Source organism: Oncorhynchus gorbuscha, linkage group LG03 (genome assembly GCF_021184085.1).
Source record: "Oncorhynchus gorbuscha isolate QuinsamMale2020 ecotype Even-year linkage group LG03, OgorEven_v1.0, whole genome shotgun sequence".
Lineage (NCBI taxonomy): Eukaryota > Metazoa > Chordata > Actinopteri > Salmoniformes > Salmonidae > Oncorhynchus > Oncorhynchus gorbuscha.
The window spans coordinates 92145511-92166461 of NC_060175.1; the positions used below are offsets into that span (position 1 = coordinate 92145511).

General features: G+C 41.5%; 3 protein-coding genes and 1 long non-coding RNA gene across 7 annotated transcripts; 2 read left to right on the plus strand and 2 right to left on the minus strand.

Moving 5' to 3' along the window:
* The first annotated feature begins 1925 nt into the window (after positions 1–1925).
* Positions 1926–2985, plus strand: g0s2 (G0/G1 switch 2). The gene is made up of 2 exons (XM_046337601.1): positions 1926–2043; positions 2293–2985. The coding sequence occupies exon 2, from the start codon at positions 2308–2310 to the stop codon at positions 2644–2646; it is 339 nt and encodes a 112-aa protein (XP_046193557.1). The 5' UTR covers positions 1926–2043; positions 2293–2307; the 3' UTR covers positions 2647–2985.
* A 945-nt stretch (positions 2986–3930) lies between these two features.
* LOC124032209 (transcription initiation factor TFIID subunit 8-like) lies at positions 3931–9623 on the plus strand. Of its 3 annotated transcripts, XR_006838220.1 has the most exons (9): positions 3931–4119; positions 4383–4542; positions 4734–4832; positions 4933–4995; positions 7554–7678; positions 7812–7959; positions 8139–8281; positions 8412–8548; positions 9053–9187. XR_006838220.1 is itself a non-coding variant. In XM_046344444.1 (8 exons), exons 1-8 carry the CDS (start codon positions 4072–4074, stop codon positions 9191–9193), a joined length of 915 nt encoding a protein of 304 aa, XP_046200400.1. In that variant the 5' UTR covers positions 3932–4071; the 3' UTR covers positions 9194–9623. The 3 variants fall into 3 exon arrangements, 2 of the variants coding, with proteins under 2 accessions (XP_046200400.1, XP_046200399.1); XM_046344444.1 differs by lacking the exon at positions 8412–8548 and having other exon boundaries at positions 3932–4119; positions 4746–4832; positions 9053–9623; XM_046344443.1 differs by lacking the exon at positions 8412–8548 and having other exon boundaries at positions 3934–4119; positions 9053–9623.
* Positions 9582–10808, minus strand: LOC124032210. Of its 2 annotated transcripts, XR_006838222.1 has the most exons (4): positions 10546–10808; positions 10078–10213; positions 9826–9944; positions 9582–9721 (listed from the first exon to the last, which is right to left on the minus strand). It is a non-coding gene; the product is annotated as an uncharacterized LOC124032210 (long non-coding RNA). The 2 variants fall into 2 exon arrangements; XR_006838221.1 differs by having other exon boundaries at positions 10078–10808.
* A 1238-nt stretch (positions 10809–12046) lies between these two features.
* On the minus strand, positions 12047–17762 carry LOC124032211 (V-type proton ATPase subunit S1-like). Its single transcript, XM_046344445.1, has 10 exons — positions 17597–17762; positions 17228–17354; positions 15811–15885; positions 15419–15612; positions 15266–15303; positions 15056–15141; positions 14638–14882; positions 13761–13814; positions 13308–13539; positions 12047–13100 (listed from the first exon to the last, which is right to left on the minus strand). Exons 1-10 carry the CDS (start codon positions 17719–17721, stop codon positions 12885–12887), a joined length of 1392 nt encoding a protein of 463 aa, XP_046200401.1. The 5' UTR covers positions 17722–17762; the 3' UTR covers positions 12047–12884.
* Between the last annotated feature and the right edge of the window lie 3189 nt (positions 17763–20951).

Here is a 20951-nt window from a genome sequence, read left to right on the forward strand (position 1 = left end):
CTCTGGTCAGATGAAACCAAAATTGAACTTTTTGGCAACAATGCAAAATGTTATGTTTGGCGTGAAAGCAACACAGCTCATCACCCTGAACACATCATCCCCACTGTCAAACATGGTGGTGGCAGCATCATGGTTTGGGCCTGCTTTTCTTCAACATGGACAGGGAAGATGGTTAAAATTGATGGGAAGATGGATGGAGCCAAATACAGGACCATTCTGGAAGAAAACCTGATGGAGTCTGCAAAAGACCTGAGACTGGGACGGAGATGTGTCTTCCAACAAGACAATGATCCAAAACATAAAGCAATATCTACAATGGAATGGTTCAAAAATAAACATATTCAGGTGTTAGAATGGCCAAGTCAAAGTCCAGACCTGAATCCAATCGAGAATCTGTGGAAAGAACTGAAAACTGCTGTTCACAAATGCTCTCCATCCAACCTCACTGAGCTCGAGCTGTTTTGCAAGGAGGAATGGGGAAAAAATGTCAGTCTCTCGATGTGCAAAACTGATAGAGACATACCCCAAGCGACTTATAGCTGTACTCGCAGCAAAAGGTGTCGCTACAAAGTATTAACATAAGGGGGCTGAATAATTTTGCATGCCCAATTTTTCAGTTTTTGATTTGTTAAAAAAGTTTGAAATATCCAATAAATGTCGTTCCACTTCATGATTGTGTCCCACTTGTTGTTGATTCTTCACAAAAAAATACAGTTTTATATCTTTATGTTTGAAGCCTGAAATGTGGCAAAAGGTCGCAAAGTTCAAGGGGGCCGAATACTTTTGCAAGGCACTGTAATTTGATTGATCTTTATGGGGGAGGTACTTAACATCAAATAATTCTCATTGGATACAAGTCAACCTCTCCTGATGGTGTTTAATGTATAAGACACTGGACACAAACCACCCAACCGAACATGATGGTCAATGTTCAGCAACCAGACACTTGACACAAACCAATCAACCACACATGATGGTCAATGTTCAGCAACCAGACACTGGACACAAACCAATCAACCAAATGCACATGATGGTCAATGTTCAGCAACATGTGTAGTGTTAGTCTAAGCACTCTTTATTATTCATTGTGGAGTTGTCAATTCCAGAATATAAAAGAATAGTAGGCAATACACGTTTCACTCTTAAGATGAACTATTTGCCTAGTTCAACTTCAAAGTTTTGCAGGTAGATGTGACCCACAAAAGAGGGTCAGGACTTTCACCGTTGACATAATTTAACTTAATTTTTTTCTGATGACATGTCAGTGTAGAACTAACAGGCCACACTCATAGCAGTGTTTAAAAGCAGAAAGATCAATGAGTTTCTGTCGTTGTATTACGTAGCATCATACACTGTCAAGCTGACACTCAGGGCTTAGTGATGACTGCTTTTCAAGTGATAAGACTGCAGTAATACAGTAGCCTATTCAGCACTACTACGTTTAATAAAGATGCAGTCCGGGATCTTAAGTACTTACAAATTCGTAACATATTATACAAATTGGAATTCATAGCATATCATATTTTGCAGGATGTAGCATATCATATGAAATGGATGACAAAGTACACAATTGTGCACAATTTTCAGAGACCCCTTTTGCCTCATGAGCGCTAGTTTCAAAACTACTAGCTGAAATTATACAAAACCTCTAGAGCATCACTTTAACTTGTCCAACCACACCATTGCATCTATGTTGCATGACCCAAACACATGTGACTCACGTGATATTACTTGCACAATATATTTTGGCAAGATGGAGGTTTTCGATGACCTTGCCTTTGTACCCACTCCTGGCTGTTTCTAAAACAGCCCTGGACAAATGCCAATTGCACCAGACATTGAAGACATTGCCTCAAAGCAGTTGCCTCCACCACAGCACTTGCTCTAAACACCCATCGTCATGAATATTCATCATTTGACACGATGTGGGAGTTGACATGGATCCCATTATGTATAAAACCCAGCACATCTCCTTGCATCTTCGTTTGTGGATGTTCGACTAAGACGAAATCTAAGGAAATCATTTAACAGGTTCCTATACAAGTAAGTATATTAAAATATTTTCTGCTCTTTTCTGTGGACTCTTCATTCAATCTAATTTAGAATTATACAGTGAAATCTACATGGTCAGAATATTATTTGAGATATTTTCACTGATATATTACTTAATGCATTATGATGATCATAAAATGATCGGCGGTCAATACTAATCATTTAGCAAATTAGTAATTTTTTCTTTGCAGAGCCATTGAATAGCCTATTAGTTATTAAATGTCATTTTTCTCTCCATAGACTCAACTTAAGACAATGGAGACTATGAACGAGATCATTCCTTTCGCTAAAGAGATCCTGAGCCAGAGGCCCAGTCGGGGCATGATGAAGGTGTACCTGCTGGGTTCTACCCTGGCATTGTTTGGAGTGGTCGGTGGGCTGGTGGAAACGGTCTGCATGCCATTTTGTGATCAGGATCCATTAGACGAGGAAATGATCAAGCTGATCACAGAGGAGAAGAAGAGGCAAATGCTGGAGCCAGAGATAATCACTGACGAGCCTGATGTTGTGGATGAGTTGCAAACGGAGATTGATGCTAAGAAGCCACTGGAAAGTCGTCAGAGGAGGGCGTCTATCAGGTCACATGCCTGTTGAAGATGCACTGCAACTCCTTCTCACGTTGATTGAACTCTACACACACTAATGAAAACCAACACTTAGAACACAAAATGTTGTGAAATAAGCTAAATTCACCTGGCAATCAAAAGGGATTGCACTTGGTGATTTTATCATGATAATTTGGCCATGTTTAGGGACACCTTGACGTATTAGCAATGAGAAGAGAAGAGACTGAATGGATGGATGGATGGATGGATGGATGGACCGATGCAACAACAGGCTACAGTTATGACTGGCTGCTGGGCAGCAGAAGCTTTATGACTGATTGAGAATTTGTATTTTCTTTTGGCAACCTAATAAACCTATTTTATGTTACCACTGGGTCATGATGTGTTTCATGTCAAACAGTGTTTTGAGTAACCTAAGGTAGCCTGCCCAATAATGTATATATATACCCTAGATGACTGACAGGGGGCTCTGTTTTAAGGCCACTGCGCAGGCATTTTTGTACTCCTCCACTAGTGTAAAAAGTTATAGAACTGCATTTATAAATGTCTACATTCATTTTTGCCAAGTATATTCTATTACAGACACCTTCATGCATACTTATTTGAACTGAACATAAATAAATAAAAATATTTAAAAAAATCTTAAGGTAGATTCTTTTAGAGGTCCATTGTTACTGTTCCCACTACAAGAAAGAAATACATAAAAACATGTCATTCTGTCCTTGAAACATTTAATTTAAATATTGTACAATTCCATCCATTCCATTGAAGGACTGCTCCTTCTGAGGTGTACCAATATGGAGGCCAGTGGCTTCAAAGCCTATCATTGGCCAATACATAGCATCAGCAATCCAATGTTTAAATACTATAGGTTTCAGAGAGGACACACATTTTGAACAGTTACGGGAACGCTGAAGGAGGTGTAGTATATGGCCAATAAGAGGGCTTTTCTTATGCACGACGCAACGCGGATTGCCTGGACAGAGCCCTTAGTCGTGGTATATTGACAAAATGTCACAACCCCAGAGGTGCCTAAATGCCACCCATACGTAGAATGTATGCACACATGACTGTAAGTCGCTTTGGATAAAAGCGTCTGCTAAATGGCATATATTATTATATATTATTATTATTATATTATAAACTGGTGACCAACGTAATGAGAGCAGTAAAAATAAATGTTTTGTCATACTCGTGATACACCACGGCTGCCAGTCAACATTCAGGGCTAGAACCACCCAGTTTATAATTGCTTTAAGACAGTTCATGCAGTAGGTGGCAGCAAATCTATTTTATAGATTTGTCCTGCCGGAAATGACGTCAATGTTGTTTTTCTGGCTGTGCCTACCTAGCTTCAGTAACGTTAGCTAGATAATTTATTAGTTAGTCAGAAAGGCGTAACTTTGTGTAACTGTAGCTTTTTGATAGCAAATAATCACCATATACCGTGCAGATGGCAGACCCTGCGGTGATGGCGGGTGGATTCAGTGCTGTAGTAGGGGTAAATCAAATATTTTGTCATAGCTATGTAACGCCGTTAGCTAACTAGCAAATTAAGAGACGCTATAATTTTTGGGGGGGCTCATCAAATGGAAGCCATTCACTAGTTAACGTTACGTTTAAACGAATGTTGTAGGTGGCTGACTTGCTGTTTTATAAACTGGCGTTAACGTCAACAATGCTGACTAAACGTATAACTAGCTATTGTAGTTTGCTATCCCTGAGTGAAAGGGTTTTCTCACCCACCACATGTTTGTTTTACAGCGTTCAGGGGGTGGTAAGGCGACGTCCAGTCCAGCAGAGAACTACCAGCTTGCCCGGCGTCGCACCCTCCAAGTGGTGGTGAGCTCGCTGCTGACAGAGTGTGGGTTCGAAAGCGCAGAGAAGGCGGCCGTGGAATCACTCACTGAGATGATCCAGAGTTGTATGCAACCATTGTTTTGTTGTTATTGAAAATGTTATACATGTTTTCAGTTTGGGATTAAACTAACAATAACCCTTTACTGGCTTGAATTAAACAACAAGCCATGTCAAGTGACTAGGATTTTTAAGAAATAATCACAAATCTCTGTATTACTGACCACTAATTGGTGTCTATTCCCTATGCTTTTTGAGACATATCTGAAGTGGGACGTTGTGCCAAGGCGTACTGTGAACACACAGCCAGAATCACGCCCACCCTTTCTGACACTGTGGTCACACTCATTGAAATGGGTGAGTTTAACTTCAGGAAAGCTGCTAAAGAATTGCAGCTTGAAAATGAAATCTCTATTTAATTTGCCTTCATCAACTTATCTCTCATGTATCACCGCAGGTTTCAATGTGAACACTTTGCCAGTGTATGCCAAGAGATCACAGAGGATGGTTATAACTGCCCGTGAGTATGTCTTTACTGTTAGTATGTCTTTACTGTTGGGAATCATTTGGTTGTGTTTTTGAAGTTCTTAGGTAACATTGGCCTCTCGAGTGGTGCAGCGCTCTAAGGAACTTCAGTGCTAGAGCCGTCGCTACTGACCCTGGTTCGTTCCCAGGCTGTGTCACAACCGGCAGTGATTGGGATTCTCTTGGGGTGGCACACAATTGGCCGAGCGTCTTCCGGGTTAGAGGAGGGTTTGGCCGGGGGGTTGGCCGTCATCGTTAATAAGAATTTGTTGTTAACTGACTTGCCTAGTTGAAAAAAAAAAAAACATTAGAATACGATATGTAAAAAAAAAAATAGAAAATAAGTGTTCAATCAATGTTATTCATGGAGTGGCATTGTTACAACTATGAAACAGAAAGCATATGTGTTGGAACACAGTAAGTTTATTTTTATAACGCCCAAAAAATACCCCAAACACCAGAACGCACAGTCAAAATACACGCAGTGAAAACATCAGTAGCTTAAACACCATTATAAGTGCCAAGTGGCCTTAAATAAATAGTGAAACTCGACACAAGCAATTATAATTTGTAAGTCGCTCTGGATAAGAGCGTATGCTAAATGACTTAAATGACTATAATGAATGTCGATATGACAGCAGTAAAAAATAGTAAATTATTGTCAACTCGTTCTTATATTGTGTGCATTTCTATGCAATGGCAAAAGTTAGATTCCTAACATGGCGAAGGAAGAAATGACAGCAGTTTTACGGGCGCCCAACCAATTGTGCTATTATGTGATTCTTTTTTTGTGTTATTTGTAACTTATTTTGTACATAATGTTTCTGCAACTGTATCTTACGGCAAAATAGAGCTTCTGGGTATCAGGACAGTGATCACTCACCTCAGATTAGATGAAGATTTTTTCTACAAAAAGCAGGATGCACACGACATTCTCTAAACACCCGACAGGACCGACATCCCCGTTATTTGCAACATGAAGCGACGCAGGTACAGAGGACAAAGAGCCGGATGCCTCGTGAGGACCCGGAGAAGGAGACTGGGAAAGCTACCGTTACTGTCAATACTACTCGCCAACGTGCAATGACGACATGGCTGAATGACGACATGGATATTCAGCTAGCAGGATATACTAGCTGAATATCCATGTCGTCATTCAGCCACGATTCCGTGAAACATAGGATGTTACAGTTGTTGATGTCCCGTTGATAGGATATTCGTGATCGTACCTCGTCTAATTTATTGTTGAATGTTTGCACGTTGGCGAGTAGTATTGACAGTAACGGTAGCTTTCCCACTCTCCTTCTCCGGGTCCTCACGAGGCATCCGGCTCTTTGTCCTCTGTACCTGCGTCGCTTCCTCTTGCAAATAACGGGGATGTCGGTCCTGTCAGGTGTTTGGAGAATGTCGTGTGCATCCTGCTTATTGTAGAAAAAATCTTCATCTAATCCGAGGTGAGTGATCACTGTCCTGATACTCAGAAGCTCTACCGGCAAGATAGAACCGCACACTCCGGTAAGACGAGGGGGGGCGGGCTGTGCATATTTGTAAACAACAGCTGGTGCACAAAATCTAAGGAATTCTCTAGATTTTGCTCACCTGAAGTAGAGTATATTGTGATAAATTGCAGGCCACACTACTTACCTAGAGATCTTTCAGTTATATTTTTCGCGGCTGTTTAGTTACCACCACAGACATGCTGGCACTAAGACAGCACTCAGTCAGCTGTATGAGGAAATAAGCAAACTGGAAACCACACACCCCTAGTGGCCAGAGACTTTAATAGGTAGCAACACATCTGCCACCACCACTACCCACCTCTATTCATCATATATGCATAGTCACTTTACCATATCTACATGTAAATACTAACTCAATCAGCCTGACTAACCTGTGTCTGTATATAGCCTCGCTAGTGTTATTTTTCACTGTCTTTTTATTTCTTTACTTACCTATTGTTCACCTAATACCTTTTCTGCACTATTGGTTAGAGCCTGTAAGTAAGCATTGTTGTATTCGGTGCGCGTGACAAATAAACTTTGATTTGATTTAGTTGTTATCCCTTGTCCTAACTGTTGACACAATTTTTGTAACTTTTGCTTGACATACCTTTTTTGTAATTTAGCAGACGCTCTTATCCAGAGCGACTTACAGTAGTGAGTGCTTACATTTTTGTACTGGTCCCCCGTGGGAATTGAACCTACAACCCTGGCGTTGCAAGCGCCATACTCTACCACATGAGCTACACAGGACCTTTCTTTGGTTGTAGTGCATAATCGTCACCGTTTTTCTCTTTGTGTTCCAATAGTTTGGTCGTTCTTCAGCACTGTTGTAACAACAGCTGTGCTGGTGCTTTAAAAGTTAACTTTAAGAGGACTGAGATCAGTTATTTAAAGAAGACTGTGAACACCCTTGGACTAGAACTGAGCACAAAACACAAGAACACTATGGAGCACTAGTGACTGGTCCTAGAATGAAAGTTCTATTCTATTTCTATTCTAGTTCTATTGTGATGCCTTGTTGCCTACCTGACAATTGGTGTGTATTTTTCAGCTCCAGTAACGAATGCTCCTGTGATCCCGAAGGCCTTGATCGCTGGACAGAAACGCACTCATCCCTCCCACATACCCAGCCACTTCCCTGAGTTCCCTGATCCCCACACCTACATCAAAACTCCAGTGAGTTAACCACACTTCTTAGTTTTCCCAGCCAGAAACATCTTAGTATTAATACGCTTTTACACTTTTTCCAGTAGTCTAGTGAAAAGATTTGAAAGATGAGTGAGTTTCCTCTCTGTTGTCTTTGTCACAGACGTTTCGGGAGCCTGTGTCAGATTACCAGGTGGTGCGAGAGAAGGCAGCCTCTCAGAGGAGAGACGTGGAGCGAGCTCTCACACGCTTCATGGCCAAGACCGGAGAAACACAGAGCCTTTTCAAGGATGACATCACTGCCTTTCCTTGTGAGTGCGCGCTCGTCGTTGTGGTCACACGTGATTCTGTTTCTGTTATATGTTTCCCTTCATTCTTTCTCAATCTGTAAAAAAAGTTTTCATTTCCCACTAATCTCATTTCTTACTACAGACAATGTTATGTGCCTGTGTTTGCATTGGTAATATAATTGTGCCTTTGTGATTGCCAGTGATCGCAGCGCGGCCCAGCTCCATCCCGTATCTCAGTGCCCTACTGCCTTCAGAACTGGAGCTGCAGACTTTGGAGGAGACGGACTCCTCTGAACAGGATGACCAGACCGACAGCGAGAACATGCCAGGCAACAACCTCAATGTGAGTCGGGGACAAGGGCCAAGGGAAATATTTAACCCAGAGTTATATTATCTGCAGTTCAATGTGGTTACACCTATACAGAATTAACCTTTCATGAGGAAAACCAAGGAACACCTGCTTTCCCTGACAGACTGCCCAGGTGAATCCAGGAAAAAGCTATGATGAAAACCACTTCAGTCCGTGTAGATGAAGGGGAGGAGACCGGTTAAAGATGAAGGGGAGGAGACCGGTTAAAGAAGGATTTTTAAACTTTGAGACATAGATTGTGTATGTATGCCATTCAGAGGGTGAATGGGCAAGATTTAAGTGCCTTTGAATGGGGTATGGTAGTAGGTGCCAGGTGTACCAGTTTGTGTCAAGAACTGCAACGCTGGTTTTTCATGCTCAACAGTTTCCCGAGTGTATCGAGTGGTCCACCACCCAAAGGACACCCAGACAACTTGTCACAACTGTGAGAAGCATTGTAGTCAGCATTGGTCATTATCCCTGTGGAACGCTTTTGAAACCCCCAATGAATTAAAGCAACTCATTAAAGCTGCTCTAAGGGCAAAAGGGGTGGGGTGCGCAACTCAATATTAGAAAGGTGTTCCTAATGTTTGGTTTACACAATGCATATTCAACTGTAGCTGGTGTTGATTGCTACATCCTTATTGGGATCACACTGTTAGTATCCATCTCTAATATGGAGTCCATGGCAAGGCTAGTTGTAAATGAGCTTATATTTTTAAAATTATGTTCATTTTCCTCATCTATACCTTTATTAAAATGTAGGATGATCCTGGAGCTGATAAGGAGAATTCCATGCTGCCCCCTGGGGGTGTGGTTCCCTCAGTGAAGGCCAGTGAAGAAAACATGATTGACAATCCATACCTGAGGCCGGTCAAGAAACCCAAAGTGAGGAGGAAGAAGTGAACGTTTACTACACTTAGCTACTAATTCTGACTTCTATCTTGTAAGAAGCAGTCAACAGTTCTGTGCCTCTGTGAGAAGTGGACCCACGTGGACATCTGGAGTGAGGGACTCTCACCTGAACTCTCTACAGGGCAAATACTGCTCAATATGACTTTCTTCACTAGTTACATACATGAGAAAATAAACATTTTGCTATTCATTTTTTTTCTTCAGATTTGTGGAGTAGTTCTGTCGTGAAAGAAAATATGTAACATTTCCAAATTATGAGTTCAGTCATTGATAAATAATGAGTAGGAAATCCATTTTTTGATGATATATTTTAGCCAATCACCAAATACACATGAGGGCAAAAGTCCGGCAACTTTATTGTCTACTTTGTATACCTGGAGAGAATGGTGAATATCTATATTAAAGCGGATATATAAAAACACTTTATTTATGCTTGTATCAGGTTGACCCCCTGCAGAGTCAGGAGTACAACAACAGTAGATATGTCCTTTGCTTGTCAAACTCCTTGTCACAAAGCAGCTGTGTAAGACAAACATGCAATGGCATTAGATGTTATTGCTGAAGATACATTTACAAGAATCTCTGTATTACTTTGTATAGTAATGCAAAGTAAAATAACACACCTCTGTCCTCAAGGCTTTCCTCTTGAGTCGGGGGCAGTCTACCCCCGTCTGAGGAGCCAAAGTTCATAGGCCAAAACACCTTCCGGCTCTGAGTAGTATCATGAGCATATGCCCCGGGGCTGCATCAGAAAAAACAGCTGTTAGTGGTCAATCTATTTGAAGGTTGATACATGCAATACATTTATACAATAGCTAATCAGTGTTTTCCTATCATGGACAGTTTGGAGAGTGCCATTGCCAATAACCACACACTCAGCCTGGGTTGGAGTCAGCTGTAACAGGCTTGGTCCTGAACCTATTTGTGGTGTAGTTGAAGGGGATTCTTCCAAGTGGGTACTTTACACCAGGTTCTGTCCTGCTGATACTTCCGAGGGGAAGGAGTGATTAACTGGGTGGTGGGAAGAAAACACATTAACAGAGAAGGGTATTCGGAGACCTGAAAATGTACGGAAAGTAGAGGTTACAATCGGCATCACTCTCAGGTCTCTTCTGTACATCATACAGAATGGTAGCAACTTGATGGGACAATGACCAACATGAAACGCTTCACAATAAAATTTATTTTGTATTTTAACTGGCAGTTTGAGTAGCTTCTGCAATGCATTGGGTATTACAATGCTGAAAACAACTAAATTGGTTTATTTGAAAACAACAGTATAACAGGTATAGTGGATAGAGGGTTGTTGAAAGAACATGACAGTATAGGATTGAGAAACTCACAACATGATTGTCATAGCAGCTGGGGTCAGGTGTGGGGCTCCCTGAAATGACAGGTCGTTGCCCAGCTGGTTAGGTGCACAGTGCACAGGTCGGAAATGGCTTCCGCTCTTGGTCGCTGCCTAATGCGGCGCTTCGCAGGGGAGCTATAAATTAAGCGATAAGCTCCGACATTTTTATTGATGCAAATAGATAATCACTGCGACATGCAATGTGGACTGATGCTAATAATTGTCCCTTCATCCTGCGCTGCCTTGTTTCTTTTGTTTACCTTCTTATTGGGTAACAATGGTAACCAGGTGAATGGATGCATGTAAATTATGCAAATTCTTGGCTGGGAACTTCACGTTGACATGATTGGCTGCTCTGTTCTCCACGTTTAATGAACGAGAATTTATATTGCAATTTCATTATGTGACCATAATGCAATATTCCTGTATATAATGACAATCAAAAATGTTTTTTTGGGGGGAGACAAACGGGCCACACTGTCCAAACATAAAGCAGGGTGTAGGATTTTAAGGATAGTGTAAGAGGCCAATATTTTACAAGTGCATTTGGCAAGTATTAAGTATTATTCTAAAATTGATAAAATAGTTTTCCTCATCAATCTACACACAATACACCAAATAATGACAAAGCAAAAACAGATTTTTCGATTTTATTGAAGAAAAAAATGGATACCTTATCTACGTAAGTGTTCATACCCTTTGCTATGAGATGTGAAATTGAGCTTAGGTGCATCCTGTTTCCATCGATCATCCATGAGATTCTTCTGCAACTTGATTGGATTGTGTCAAAGCACAAATCTGGGGAAGGGTACCAAAACATTTCTGATACATTTGAAGGTCCTCAAGAACAGTGACCTCCATCATTCTTAAATGGAAGATGTTTGGAACCACCAAGACTTCCTGGAGCTGGCCGCCCAGGGACTGGGAGACTAGTCAGGATCGAGGGAAAGATGACTGGAGCAAAGTACATAGAGAGATCCTTGGTGAAAACCTACTCCAGAACGCTAAGGACCTCAGACTCGGGCGAAGGTTCACCTTCCAGCAGGACAACGACCCTAAGCACACAGCCAAGACAACGCAGGAGTGGCTTCAGGACAAGTCTCTGAATATCTTTGAGTGGCTCAGCCAGAGCCCGGACTTGAACCCGATCGAACATCTCTGGAGAGACCTGAAAATACCTGCGCAGTGACGCTCCCCGTCTAATCTGACAGTTTGAGCAGATCTGTAAAGAATGGGAGAAACTCCCCAAATACAGGTGTGCAAAGCTGGTAGCGTTATACCCAAGAAGACTCGAGGCTGTAATCGCTACCAAAGGTGCTTCAACAAAGTACTGAGTAAAGGGTCTGAATATGTTTGTAAACAAGGCTGTGACGTAACAAAACGTGGAAAAGGTCCAGGGGTCTGACTACTTTCCAAATGCACTGTCAAGATACAATGGCAAAGCCTTGGATTTTAGCACTATTTTGTATGTATAGAGGCATGAGGGTCACTGATAGTTTTGACATTTTATTTCAATTTCACAGATGTCAATGATAAAATGTCAGCATTGAGTAAAACGGTCTTTTGAAACAAAGCATAATTTGCAGAGCATTCTTTTCTCACATTTCGTCCTACTATGCATTTCCAACAGCAACATTTAGGGTAGGCATTCTCAAATGCCCACAAACGTCAAGTCTGCACACATAAATTCAACTTAATATTTACAGGCAATTCTTGCATTAGTCTTTAAATTACACAGCTGAGAAACTTACAATGCAAGCGAAATAACCAAAATCAGTCCCACAAAATGCTGCAATCATATTTCAGTCACTGAATTGGCATCAAAAGCTTTCCTGTACAAACAAACCCCTTTTAATGACACATGCGTGAGCTGATTAGGTATCAAGGGAAAAGGGAGGCATTTACAGTACATTATACAGTTCTTTGGGCAAGTGCAAATGAAGAGAGGTAAAGGAACGTACCCTCTTGGGTGGCAGGTAGCCTCGAGGTTAAGAGTGTTGCGCCAGTAACCGAAAGTTAGCTGGTTCAAATCCCAGAGTCAACTAGGCGAAAAATCTGTCTGTGCCCTTGAGCAAGGCACTTAACCCTAATTGCTCCTGTTAGTCGCTCTGGACAAGAGCATCTGTTAAATGACTGTTTGTGTAATACAAACAGAATAAAGGCTAAGGGGATGGGATGGCTGAACTGGTAATCAGAATGGGGAGGTGGCTAAAGCAACTAACAATATAATTTATTGAACAAATCAAAGTGGAGGGAACATTGTCACATGACAATAGGAAAGACAGCACGAACAGGTCTGGGAGCAGTCTAGGGGGCATTGTCTCATCTTCATTACTCCGACTGAGGCACTGAGATGGAGGGGCCTTTAGGGTCGTCAAAGCGGTCCATGGAGCGTAGCTGCATGATCATGTGCAGGCCGTAGGTGAGGATCAACAGCATCAGCAGAGAGGTGATCAGGCCCATCCAGATCCCTGGTGTGAAGAAGCCAGCACAGTCACTGGCATAGGAGAAATCTGTTGTCCCATTCAGTATGCTGAAGCCTTGGATCTAGATGGAAACAGATGCCGGCAAAATTATTAACAGTGGAGCAGGGGCTCACTTGAAAAATATGTCAAGCTCAATGTAACTTCCCTGGGTAAATAAAGGATGCATAAAAAAATATAAACTTTTTTGTTCTAAGAAGTTCAAAACCCTCGAAGTTAAACCCTGATTATTGAAAGGCTCTTTGCGTGGCTGAAATTCAAGCAATCGTACCTGGAAGTCAGTGAAGAGGATTCTCCACTGGGTGGCATTCTGAGCGCGGGGCACTAGAAGTGCATTGCGGAAGTTGTTGACATTCTGGCAGTGGAAAGAGTACTCTGCCGGGGCATAGATTCCGTGGCTGCCATTGTAGGTGGCTGTTAGGGTGTTGAATACCAATTCCACAGTGTCCAGGGTGAACCAGTTCCGTGCAGACACAGGATAGCGCCGCTGGCTCATAGAGAAGCTGGAAATGATAAGACTCTAGTAACCTCACACTTGACATAGGAATGGGAAGGTCCAGGAATGAACTGTTCATGCATTGAAAATATAAATAAAGAAGGTAGAGGAGACAGGTGGTGTCATAGGAACAGATGGTGTGCACTTTTTTGGTATAAGCTGCTATGATATTTGACTTGCATCTCATTAATACAAAAACGATTTTAAATGTTAACATTATATACTTACATGAGACGGAAGGGATTGTAAGGTGAAACAGAACTCCCATAATCAAGGACAAGCCTGAGAAAAACAAAATAGGATTCATATCCAAATCCTCCACCACAGAGCTCTGATGCCCTATTGCGGTCAACACACAACTGGGTAATTTGATAGTGCTAAAATATGCAACACATGTAACACAAGGCAACTAATCAATGATGTTATTATACTGCTACAATACTGTAGTATCAATGATGTTACTATATTGCAGTATCAATGTTACTATTCTGCTACTATACTGCAGTATCAATATATATGCCATTTAGCAGACGCTTTTATCAATGATGTTACTATACTGCTAGTAAACTGTAGTATCAATTATGTCACTATACTGCAGTATCAACATTACTATGCTGCAGTATCAACATTACTATGCTGCAGTATCAATGATGTTACTATGCTGTAGTATCAATGATGTTACTATGCTGTAGTATCAATGATGTTACTATGCTGTAGTATCAATGATGTTACTATGCTGTAGTATCAATGATGTTACTATGCTGCAGTATCAATGATGTTACTATGCTGCAGTATCAATGATGTTACTATGCTGCAGTATCAATGATGTTACTATGCTGCAGTATCAATGATGTTACTATGCTGCAGTATCAATGTTACTATGCTGCAGTATCAATGTTACTATGCTGCAGTATCAATGTTACTATGCTGCAGTATCAATGATGTTACTATGCTGCAGTATCAATGATGTTACTATACTGATACTAAACTGTAGTATCAATGATGTCACTATACTGTAGTATCGATGACGTTAATATACTGCTGCTATACTGTAATACATAGCAAAAAGTGGCATGTCATAGTAAAAAGAGAGTATCAGGCTCACTGTGAGTTGGTTTCATTACAGAAGGACCCAGACGTGCTCACAGAGCCACCAGAAGCAAAAGTCGATGGACCGAGATCAATCCATTCCTTGTCACTAAAACTGACGTTTAGATTCTGGGCCCAGAGCATGATGCAAGGGCCTCTGGTGGAATTGAACATCAGAGGAGGTTTGACCTCATCCACAACTGCCTGCAGCAAGGAACGGCTCATAGAAGACTGGACAATCAAGGACGGCTCCTCAATCACCTAGGGAGCAAGGAGAGAACACAATCAAAATACAGCTACAGCGATATTGAGAAGATCTATAGAACATAACAAAAAGTACACCATGCCACTTTATTTCAAGTCAGGTGAATTCTGAAAAGTGCTGATACATGGTGTAGATTAGCATTTGTTAAGAATATTTTTATGTTTCTTACTCTTGAGGGCTTGAGTCCAGTGTAAATGGCAGTGTAGGGCACACTCTGGGCTTTCATGATGCTCAGAACCTTACCAATGACCTCATCTAGGGAAAGAGAATAATGAATCACATTGTTGAGTCAAATAAATAGTTTTTGAATACATACATACCAATACATATAATAACAAGGTTTTGACAAGAACAATAAATGGCCAAAACTTAAACGTACCATTGTTACGCAGGACATCCTGACAGGACAGGTAAGCACTAGAACATAAGTATACAATACATGTTCAAGTTACTGTGGGATTGTGAACAAATCAATCAAAAATTATTTTTCCAGAACCCTGCACTCTAGAAACATTTGGTTTAATTGTATTACCCAGAAGAATATGGCAGGTTGATAACCAGCAGAGTGTTTTCTGAGGCATTGAAGCGGAGATGCTCCAGTGTGTCTGGGTCTACGCTGAGTGGGGAAACACCCAGCTTCTCCTGTAGCAGGCTTGGGACCGCACTAGCACCTAGCCATGACAGGGCAGGCAGCACCAACGGTGAAGACGAAGACTGTAACGCAGACTGGGAGAGAGAAATGGAGCCAAAATGAGTTGTCAACATACATCCGGGTCTAAATTCACAAAGTAGGAGTGCTGATGTAGGATTAGATCCCCACTGTCCATGTGATCTTATTCCCCACTCCTACGCTGAGATGATTTATGGCCCTGTTCATATTAGTATCTCAATACCATGCCCCACCTCAAAAGACAGAATATTTACCTCAAGGTTAGGAAAGACACTGTCTTGCTTGTTTCCAAAAACTCCTCCATACCTTGTGAAGTCATCTTTGCTCAGCTATGTAGAAAATGCATATATCAACAACAATGTCAGTGTCATCTGCTTCACAGAGTTTGAGATGAATTGAAAACAGTACAATATAACAAGCTAAAATCCATTTACATGGCTAGTCTCATTATTACTACATATCTGAAATTCCAGCCTGCAGAAACAGGTCAGTCTGAGAATAGGAAGTAGTAAGGAGGAACTGGGGCTGAGACGCATTGTCACACCAGAGTGGGAAACACCAGGACAGGACACCAGAGTGGGAAACACCAGGACAGGACACCAGAGTGGGAAACACCAGGACAGGAGACCAGAGTGGGAAACACCAGGACAGGAGACCAGAGTGGGAAACACCAGGACAGGAGACCAGAGTGGGAAACACCAGGACAGGACACCAGAGTGGGAAACACCAGGACAAGACACCAGAGTGGGAAACACCAGGACAGGACACCAGAGTGGGAAACACCAGGACAGGACACCAGAGTGGGAAACACCAGGACAGGACACCAGAGTGGGAAACACCAGGACAGGACACCAGAGTGGGAAACACCAGGACAGGACACCAGAGTGGGAAACACCAGGACAGGACACCAGAGTGGGAAACACCAGGACAGGACACCAGAGTGGGAAACACCAGGACAGGACACCAGAGTGGGAAACACCAGGACAGGACACCAGAGTAGGAAACACCAGGACAGGACACCAGAGTGGGAAACACCATGACAGGACACCAGAGTGGGAAACACCATGACAGGACACCAGAGTGGGAAACACCAGGACAGGGAATCACAAGTGGGTTACTATACTGTAGCTGGCCAAGCTCTGCACTACAAGCTCTGCACTACTGGTCCCTAAATGACTATATCATCTACTGCATCTTTATGTAATACATGTATCACTAGCCACTTTAACTATGCCACTTTGTTTACATACTCATCTCATATGTATATGCTGTACTCGATACAATCTACTGTATATTGCCTATGCCGCTCTGTACCATCACTCATTCATATATCTTTATGTACATATTCTTTATCCCCCTACACTTGTGTGTATAAGACAGTAGTTTTGGAATTGTTAGTTAGATTACTTGTTGGTTATTACTGCATTGTCGGAACTAGAAGCACAAGCATTTCGCTACACTCACATTAACATCTGCTAATCATGTGTATGTGACAAATAAAAATTGATTTGATTTTAAAGCAAGAGCACAGTAGGCTATTCAGCTTTGACATTACAGTATATAATGGTCATTGCATACTATGTGACACAGCTTTAAATAGTGTCTGCCAAGTAGTAGACAATTGTACGTGGTACAACTGAATACAATTATATGATTAATATCAGGCCTGACCTTGTCCTGTAGGAAGAGCAGCATATTGTGTGGGGCAGATCCCAGAGCAGAGTTTAGGTAGGCCATCAGCTGGACATTAGATATTATGTGACCACCTGCGGGAGATACCAGCTGTGGTAAGGTGTACCTGGAAAGATGAATAACAATACATCTAACTACTCAAATCAACAACTAACACGGAAATGATTAGCAGTGCATAATAACCCAATGATATCCAAAAGGGAGTTAATGCCTTGACCATTATAATGTCTTATAAAGTGAGTATAGCTATGCAATACAGCTGGATTGGTTAGCTTACAGTAGCATGATAGATAGAGTTAGCACAGTGCTCAAAATCCCTTCGCTTTCAAACTAATAATACATATTTACCCTTCACTGGACCACATTACAAGTGGTACCTGACTGCTACAACTTCCAGTCGAAAATAAGGCGAATAAAAGAGCAATAAAGGCCATTTTAGTACGCATTTTACTTGACGACTCAGATCCTGCCATCGTCAGTTTGCTTTTCCGTCCAAGTCACGTGGTGTAAAACGATTTCATTAAATCAGCTGACTGTCATGTGCGTGGAACACTTCCTGCTTATGCAGCCTGGGTTGCATTCAGTATGTCAGAACGGTGTGCAACGTTGAATTCAACGGAACCGGTACTCGACTGAAAGACCAGTTGAAAAGCGTTGTAATTATGGTCACCCAAAGGGCAGATACCATATGGTTCTTATTATACCTCAGTGTGTTAGTGTACCATATGTACACCATAGGGCTCCCGAGTGGTGTCGTGGTTAAAGGCACTGCATCTCAGTGCTAGAAACGTCACTACAGACCCTGGTTCGATCCTTGGCTGTATCACAACCGGCCGTGATCGGGAGTCCCACAGGGCGGAGCACAACTGGCCCAGCGTCTTCCAGGTTAGGGCAGCGTTTGACTGGGATAGGCCTTCATTGTAAAGTAAGAATGTGTTCTTAACTGACTTGACTAGTTAAATAAAGGTTTAATAAAAACTTCTTATAGCTGGGGGCAGTATTGAGTAGCTTGGATGAATAAGGTGCCCAGAGTAAACTGCCTGCTACTCAAGTCGCTCTGGATAAGAGCGTCTGCTAAATGACTTAAATGTAAATGTAAATGTGCATATCATTAGTCGATTTGGATAGAAAACACTCTGGAGTTTCTAAAACTGTTGATGTCTGTGAGTATAACAGAACTCATATGGCAAGCAAAACCCTGAGAAAAAAATCTGAGGTTTGGGAAATCTGAGGTTTGTAGTTTTTCAACTCTTTGCCTATTGAATATACAGTGTCTATGGCGTCAAATTGCACTTCCTAAGGCTTACACTAGATGTCAACAATCTTTAGAACCTTGTTTGATGCTTCTACTGTGAAGGAGGGGGGGGTGGGAGCTGAATGAGTCAGTGGTCTGGCAGAGTGGCATGAGCTGGTCACGCGCGTTCATGTAAGAGTTACCTTTCATTCCATTACATTTCTGAAAACAAAGGAATTCTCCAGTTGGAACATTATTGAAGATTTATGTTAAAAACATCCTAAAGATTGATTCTATACTTCGTTTGATATGTTTCTACGAACTGTAACGGAACTTTTTGACTTTTCGTCTGGCCTGCGCGTCATGAATTTGGATTACTGGGCTAAACGCGCAAACAGAAAGGAGAAATTTGGACAATAATGATGGACTTTATCGAAAAATCAAACATTTATTGTGGAACTGGGACTCCTGGAAGTGCATTCTGATGAAGATCGTCAAAGGTAAGTGAATATTTATAATGTTATTTCTAACATCTGTTGACTCCACAACATGGCGAATATCTGTATGGCTTGATTTGTTGCCTGAGCGCTGTACTCAGATTATTGCGTGGTGTGCTTTTTCGGTAAAGCTTTTTTGAAACCTGACACAGCGGTTGCATTAAGGAGAAGTGTATCTATAATTCCATGCATAATAGTTGTATCTTTTATCAATGTTTATTATGAGTATTTCTGTAAATTGATGTGGCTCTCTGCAAAATCACCGGATGTTTTGGAACTACTGAACATAACACGCCAATGTAAACTCAGATTTTTGAATATAAATATGAACTGTATCGAACAAAACATACATGTATTGTGCAACATGAAGTCCTATGAGTGTCATCTGATGAAGATCATCAAAGGTTAGTGATTCATTTTTATCTCTATTTCTGCTCCAAGCTGTTGGCGCATGCAAAACTCTGCTGGCACCCAGCCATCACTGGCGCGATGTGATCGTTCTTGCTCATTTTTCAGAATAAAAGGCTGAAACTATGTCTAAAGACTGTTCACATCATGTGGAAGCCATAGGGAGAGGAATCTGGTTGATATTCCTTTAAAAGGAGGGAAGGCATGCAATGGAACAGGGACCTTTCAAAATAAGAGGCACTTCCTTGTTGGATTTTCCTCAGGTTTTTGCCTGCAATATCAGTTCTGTTATACTCACAGACAATATTTTGACAGTTTTGGAAACTTTAAAGTGTTTTCTCTCCTAATCCGACACTCAACAGTGTAGGGGGCAGTAAACCGTCACGCGACGTTGCAAACGTTGCCGCGATTGGAACGCACCCCTGCCCTGCCCTAGAGCAAAGACACATACAAATGCAACATCAAGCTTATTTTTTTGCCAAGCAATAACACTAATAATTGCAGTAGGCAAAGAAGGAAATAGCCCAAAATAGCTAGATTATTTTACAATTGATTTACCACCACAATATTTGAGATTTTATCAAACTAGATCTGTAAGATTATATAATCATTATGTTAGGATTAGCCTTTGATTCCTAGCAACGAAGGCCTATTGATTGTAGGCCTATCAATTGTCTCTCTGTGATGATCTGATAAAGTAATTGAATGGCTATTTATTATAGACCCCTCATTAAGCCTTATCTCAGAATATTGTTGAATAATATGGGACTTTTAAAGTAAACCGGGCGCTTTGTTGTCCGAGAAACCTGCGGTGCTCTCCTTGGTCCTGAAACGAGGACCTGAGTGGACCGTCAGAGCGGGTCACATTAATGCTGATATGAGTGACAGCTAGCGTGCGCATATTTCCGGCCTTCGTTTTCGTTGCTGTCAGTCATCGATATGGTCAATGTGTAGGTGGCCCGTAGACCTAGTCAAATATGGTGGTCTTATAGTATAAATAAGTAAGCCATTAGACATGTCCACGTGTGTCTAATCTTGAGGAGGAATTGGCATATAGGGCTAAAATGAATGTTTTTTTTAATATGCCACCATGACTAGGCTACACAAAGTAACCAACATAATGCCTCCATGAGCAACATTAATAGTATGCCATTCTTTAGTCTACACAGCTGATGTTACTTTTAGCCTATAAACACACCTAGTTGACTAGACCCATAGAAGACATAGCTACGGGTAACTATTTTCAGTCTTTTATAATTATTCTGAGCTTTTTCATAACAGCAGTGTTGGCGGAGGAATACCACTGCATCCGCAATTGCTGCGCCTACCGCAATGAAAAGGACTGAAGGGGAAAATAAAATAAAAACGCACACGTTAGTGTCTAATCAGACAATAGAAGATAATTGAAAAATGTTTTACAAAAGAAATCAAGCCTTTTTATGAATAACGTAAGCATACAATAACATAACTTTCAAATGTGAGGAGGGACGGTTTGAGGTTTCTCTGTTTTGTCTGTTGTGAGACTAGGGGTGTAGCCTAGTGTGAGGCGCAGACGCAAGGGATG

Coding starts and splice junctions, on each gene's coding strand:
- LOC124032209 (XM_046344443.1), top strand. CDS start 4,072: ATGGCAGACCCTGCGGTGATGGCGGGTGGATTCAGTGCTGTAGTAGGG. Junction 4,120..4,382: donor GATTCAGTGCTGTAGTAGGG/GTAAATCAAATA, acceptor TTTGTTTTACAG/CGTTCAGGGGGTGGTAAGGC. Junction 4,543..4,733: donor CACTGAGATGATCCAGAGTT/GTATGCAACCAT, acceptor ATGCTTTTTGAG/ACATATCTGAAGTGGGACGT.
- g0s2 (XM_046337601.1), top strand. CDS start 2,308: ATGGAGACTATGAACGAGATCATTCCTTTCGCTAAAGAGATCCTGAGC.
- LOC124032211 (XM_046344445.1), bottom strand. CDS start 17,721: ATGGCAGGATCTGAGTCGTCAAGTAAAATGCGTACTAAAATGGCCTTT. Junction 15,886..17,227: donor TGCTCTTCCTACAGGACAAG/GTCAGGCCTGAT, acceptor TTTTCTACATAG/CTGAGCAAAGATGACTTCAC. Junction 15,304..15,418: donor AACCTGCCATATTCTTCTGG/GTAATACAATTA, acceptor CTTATGTTCTAG/TGCTTACCTGTCCTGTCAGG.